The sequence below is a fragment of the Chaetura pelagica genome, unplaced genomic scaffold (assembly GCF_000747805.2).
Source record: "Chaetura pelagica isolate M959 unplaced genomic scaffold, ChaPel_1.0 scaffold938, whole genome shotgun sequence".
Lineage (NCBI taxonomy): Eukaryota > Metazoa > Chordata > Aves > Apodiformes > Apodidae > Chaetura > Chaetura pelagica.
This window is the reverse complement of record NW_009954221.1, coordinates 292,186-295,794: the sequence shown is the minus strand read 5'-3', so window position 1 is coordinate 295,794 and position 3,609 is coordinate 292,186. Positions and strand designations below refer to the sequence as shown.

Here is a 3,609-nt window from a genome sequence, read left to right as displayed (position 1 = left end):
ACAGACCCACCTACTGAACCACTGAGAGAGAGGAAGGAGGGGCTGAGCCCTGTGGGGGGCAGGGGGGCTTGGGCAGGCTGGGAGCAGGCCGGGGGTTCGTGGGAGGCACAGGTCCCGGCTGGCAGCATCCTGCCAGCACTCCCATCCCAGCACTTTTTAGGCATTTCAAGTCTTTCAGGTACTCACGAGGATTTCAAATGCTGCCAGGAGGAGCACTGGGGTCAGAACTGCAGACTGAGGGTGTAAGAGGAAGAGGCCACAAAATACTAATGCAAATATTGACTCTGCTGGCAAAGCTTGGCACTGATCCCATGCAATTCCTGCAGTGGAGCTGGAGCTTTAGGAAAAACTACACCCAAAAGAAGCCCAGCCGACACAGAGCCAGGGGGTGGGATGACAGACCCCAACCCTAGGTCCCCCCATGTCCCCTGAACCTGCCCCCAGACCAGCTACAGCTCCTGCAGTCAAACGGGGAGCTGGGCAGGACAAGGAGCACAGAAGGAATGTTTCTAGCAGAGATGAGCTTCTCTCCTTGCCCAAGATCACTTAAGGCTGTTATTTAAAAGAAAATAAAGTGGTGTTCTGGCAACCTGCAAAGTCTGTCTGGTTGAGAAGCAGTTGAGCCTGTCAAGGGTTTTTTGTCTTCAGATGACTTTGCTGGGTTAGCTGACATGGGCTGGATTAAGGAGAAAGTATTAAAAGGGTTTTAATTTCTATTCCCTGGGTTTATTGCATGCAAATACACACTGCCATTTCTTTCTGAGGTTTCCAATTTGCTAATTGAGACATTTCCTCATGGAAAAAGAATGTCCTGGAGTACGGACCAGGCTGCTGGCACTGCTCCACACACACTGGGGGAAGCTTAGGTGAGGCGTGATGTGAAGACGAGACAGGACATCAAGGTCTGGAGGCAAACATCAGCCAGCACCCAGCGTGGGGGCTGCGGGGGCTCCCGCGGCCGGACAGCACATCCCGCAGGCAGCGCTTCCCTTGAGGCGCCTTCCCAGGCACCTTCTCCCCACCACTGCAGGTGGCTCAGCCCCATCCCTGGGTAACTCACCCCAGATTTGGGAGATTTTTGGAGAAGGAACATCTAGGAAGATTTATTTCCCGGCATCAGTTTGCTTTTAAAAAAAAAGAAAAAAGGAGGAACAAACCAATCTGACCTGCTGGCGAGGGAAAAATATTAATCCCTGTATTTTTGCTAGAGTGATAGAAGTATTTCTCCTGCCCTCAAAAAACAGAAGGGCAGACAAATTGATTTTGTTCAAAATGTTAACAAGACAAAGAGCCAAGAAAAGCACTTTTGGGTCAGAACAAGCCCAGAACATTAAGGGAGAAAAGAGCAAGGAAGAAGCAGCTGGAAACACATGAGAAGGGTTATAATGGGAATACAACTGCTGCCACAGTTACAGCCTCACCACCCTGACCTCTAATGGGACCAGCTCGATTTTATTTTGTTTTAATACAGAAAGAAAGGAATTAAAACAGTTCTGCAGACTCATGAGGAATGCACAGGGGACAGAGAGGGATTTCTAACTTTATATAGGTCAAACATCATCCATGCGGGTTCACATAACATCCAGTGCAACCACAGCTACTGCATAAAAATGAAGCTTCAAAGCGCTCCAGAGGGAGCCCTGGGAAGTTTGCTCTCCCCTGCCTGAAGAGCAGCAGAACAGTAATTCAGTTTGGATCAATATGTGCTATGAGGGAAGGGGCTGGAGAGCAATTGCCCATTTCTGCCACTTCAGTTCAAGGGAAATTAGGATGGAAAACAGAGGCTATTGTAGAGAAGAGGCTTCCCACCACAGGAGAATATATATGAAAAGGCCACACTAAGGTCTCCCTGGAGTAATTTCTTCTCCAGGGCAAATCCCAACTCTCTCAGCCTTTCTTTGAGCAGAGGGATTCCAGCCCTTGGACCATCTCACTGATCCACTCCAGCAGGTCTGTATCCTCCTTCTGCTGGGGACCCTCCAGCTGGAAATGGAGCAGAGGGACAAATCCCCTCCCTCACCCTGCTGGCCACGCTGTAGGTGCTGCATCCAGGATCCAGGTCACTTTCTGGGCTGCCAGCACACATTGTTGGCTCACTACCAGCTGTTCACCCACCAGCATCCCCAAGTCCTTCTCCAGAGGGCTGCTCCCAACCCATTCATCATCCATCACCTCTCAGAGCCTCGTCCTCTGCCAACTCACAGCAAGAAGCTTTGGGCAAGCCAGCTCAAGGAGGACATGGGAGCCCTCCCTGGAGCACATCTCAGAGCACAGCAGGTTGTGAGATGTGGTAACGCCTGCAGGGAGGGTTCATGGACAGCAGGAGGGTTCCCAGGCTCTGCAGCCTCTGGAGCAGCTTTCCAAAAGGAAAAGCCCATGGTGTGACCTGTCATGCTCCCGTCCTCCCGGAGGGCTGAACTGGCACAGCCCAAGCACAACAGCTCAGAGAGCCCCCAGGACGCTCTTTGCCACCCCAGCTCTCTCAGAGGACAGGACAAACCCCAGCAGAAAGCAACGCTCCTGGAACAACAGCTACAGGGCACGTTGGTGCCAAGTGATGTTTCCCTGTCCGTTCATTCACGGAGAAGGTCCAGTGCTTGGGCCTGGCACACAGAATCATCATGGTTGGACAGGACCTCTAAGATCACCAAGTCCAAATGTCAACACAAAAAACCCCACAACCTTGACCACTAAAGCATGTCTTGAAGCACCAAATCTACACAGGTTTCAAATACCTCCAGGAATGGTGACTCAACCACCTCCCCGGACAGGCTGTAACAGACAAACCAGCAGGAGAAAAATAAAACTTCAAAGATTTTACTCTAATTGTGCGAGACCCAGCTCAGCCTCCTGGTTCTGGAGGAGCCCACAGGCTCCATCCTGCAGCCCACGTATCTTTCAGGGGTGGTTTGGCTTAAATAAGAGGTGACACTTGGGGCATCCAGAACCAGTCCCTGTGCTGGCAACACCGCCCTTGACCCCTGATCTGGCCCGTGGGCCCAGCGGGCCGGGCACTTACCTTCAGCTTCTCGAAGCGGTCGCTGAGGGATGCCACCTGGTGGTCCCGGTGGCGGCCCACCAGTTTACATAAGGCACAGATGAGCTGATCGTCAGCCACACAGTACATGTTCACCTTCTCGTTCTCGTGCTCCAAGCACGTGAGTCCTCGGAAATGCGCGTCGGGCACCGGCTCCACCAGGCGGTGGCTGGTGAAGGGCTTCTTGTTGGGGTGGGTGGCCCGCAGGCAGCGGTCGCAGTAGGAGACCTCGCAGGTGATGCAGGTCTTCACGGCGTCCCGCGGGGGGTCCTGCTCGCAGAACTGGCAGGCGATCCTCTCGCCGGCCACGGACATGGTGGGGCTGTCGCGGTAGGTCCTGTCGCGGCGGCTCTCGCTGGGGGAGTTGGGGCCGCTCAGGGACGCCTTCTGGAAGCGGTCGATGATGTTCTGCAGGGTCACATTCCGCTTGAGGCCCTCCAGGCCCCGATGGTTGAGGGAGATGACATAGCGGCAGGTGGGGCACTGGAAGGCGGTGATGGGCTCGATGGACTCGCTGGAGGAGCAGCTGGACACCAGGATGCGGGGGGCGCAGCTGGAGCAGAGGGTGGGGG

The 3,609-nt window shown here is 54.0% G+C and overlaps 1 protein-coding gene across 2 annotated transcripts in view; it reads right to left on the bottom strand.

Annotated features, from left to right (window-relative positions):
• MID2 (midline 2) overlaps positions 1-3,609 on the bottom strand; it is a 52,026-nt gene that overhangs the window by 46,832 nt on the left and 1,585 nt on the right. For both annotated transcript variants that reach the window (XM_010003435.1, XM_010003437.1), the window contains exon 2: positions 3,020-3,551. In XM_010003435.1, the coding sequence (XP_010001737.1) occupies positions 3,020-3,551 (532 nt within the window). The remainder of the gene's footprint in view (positions 1-3,019; positions 3,552-3,609) is intronic.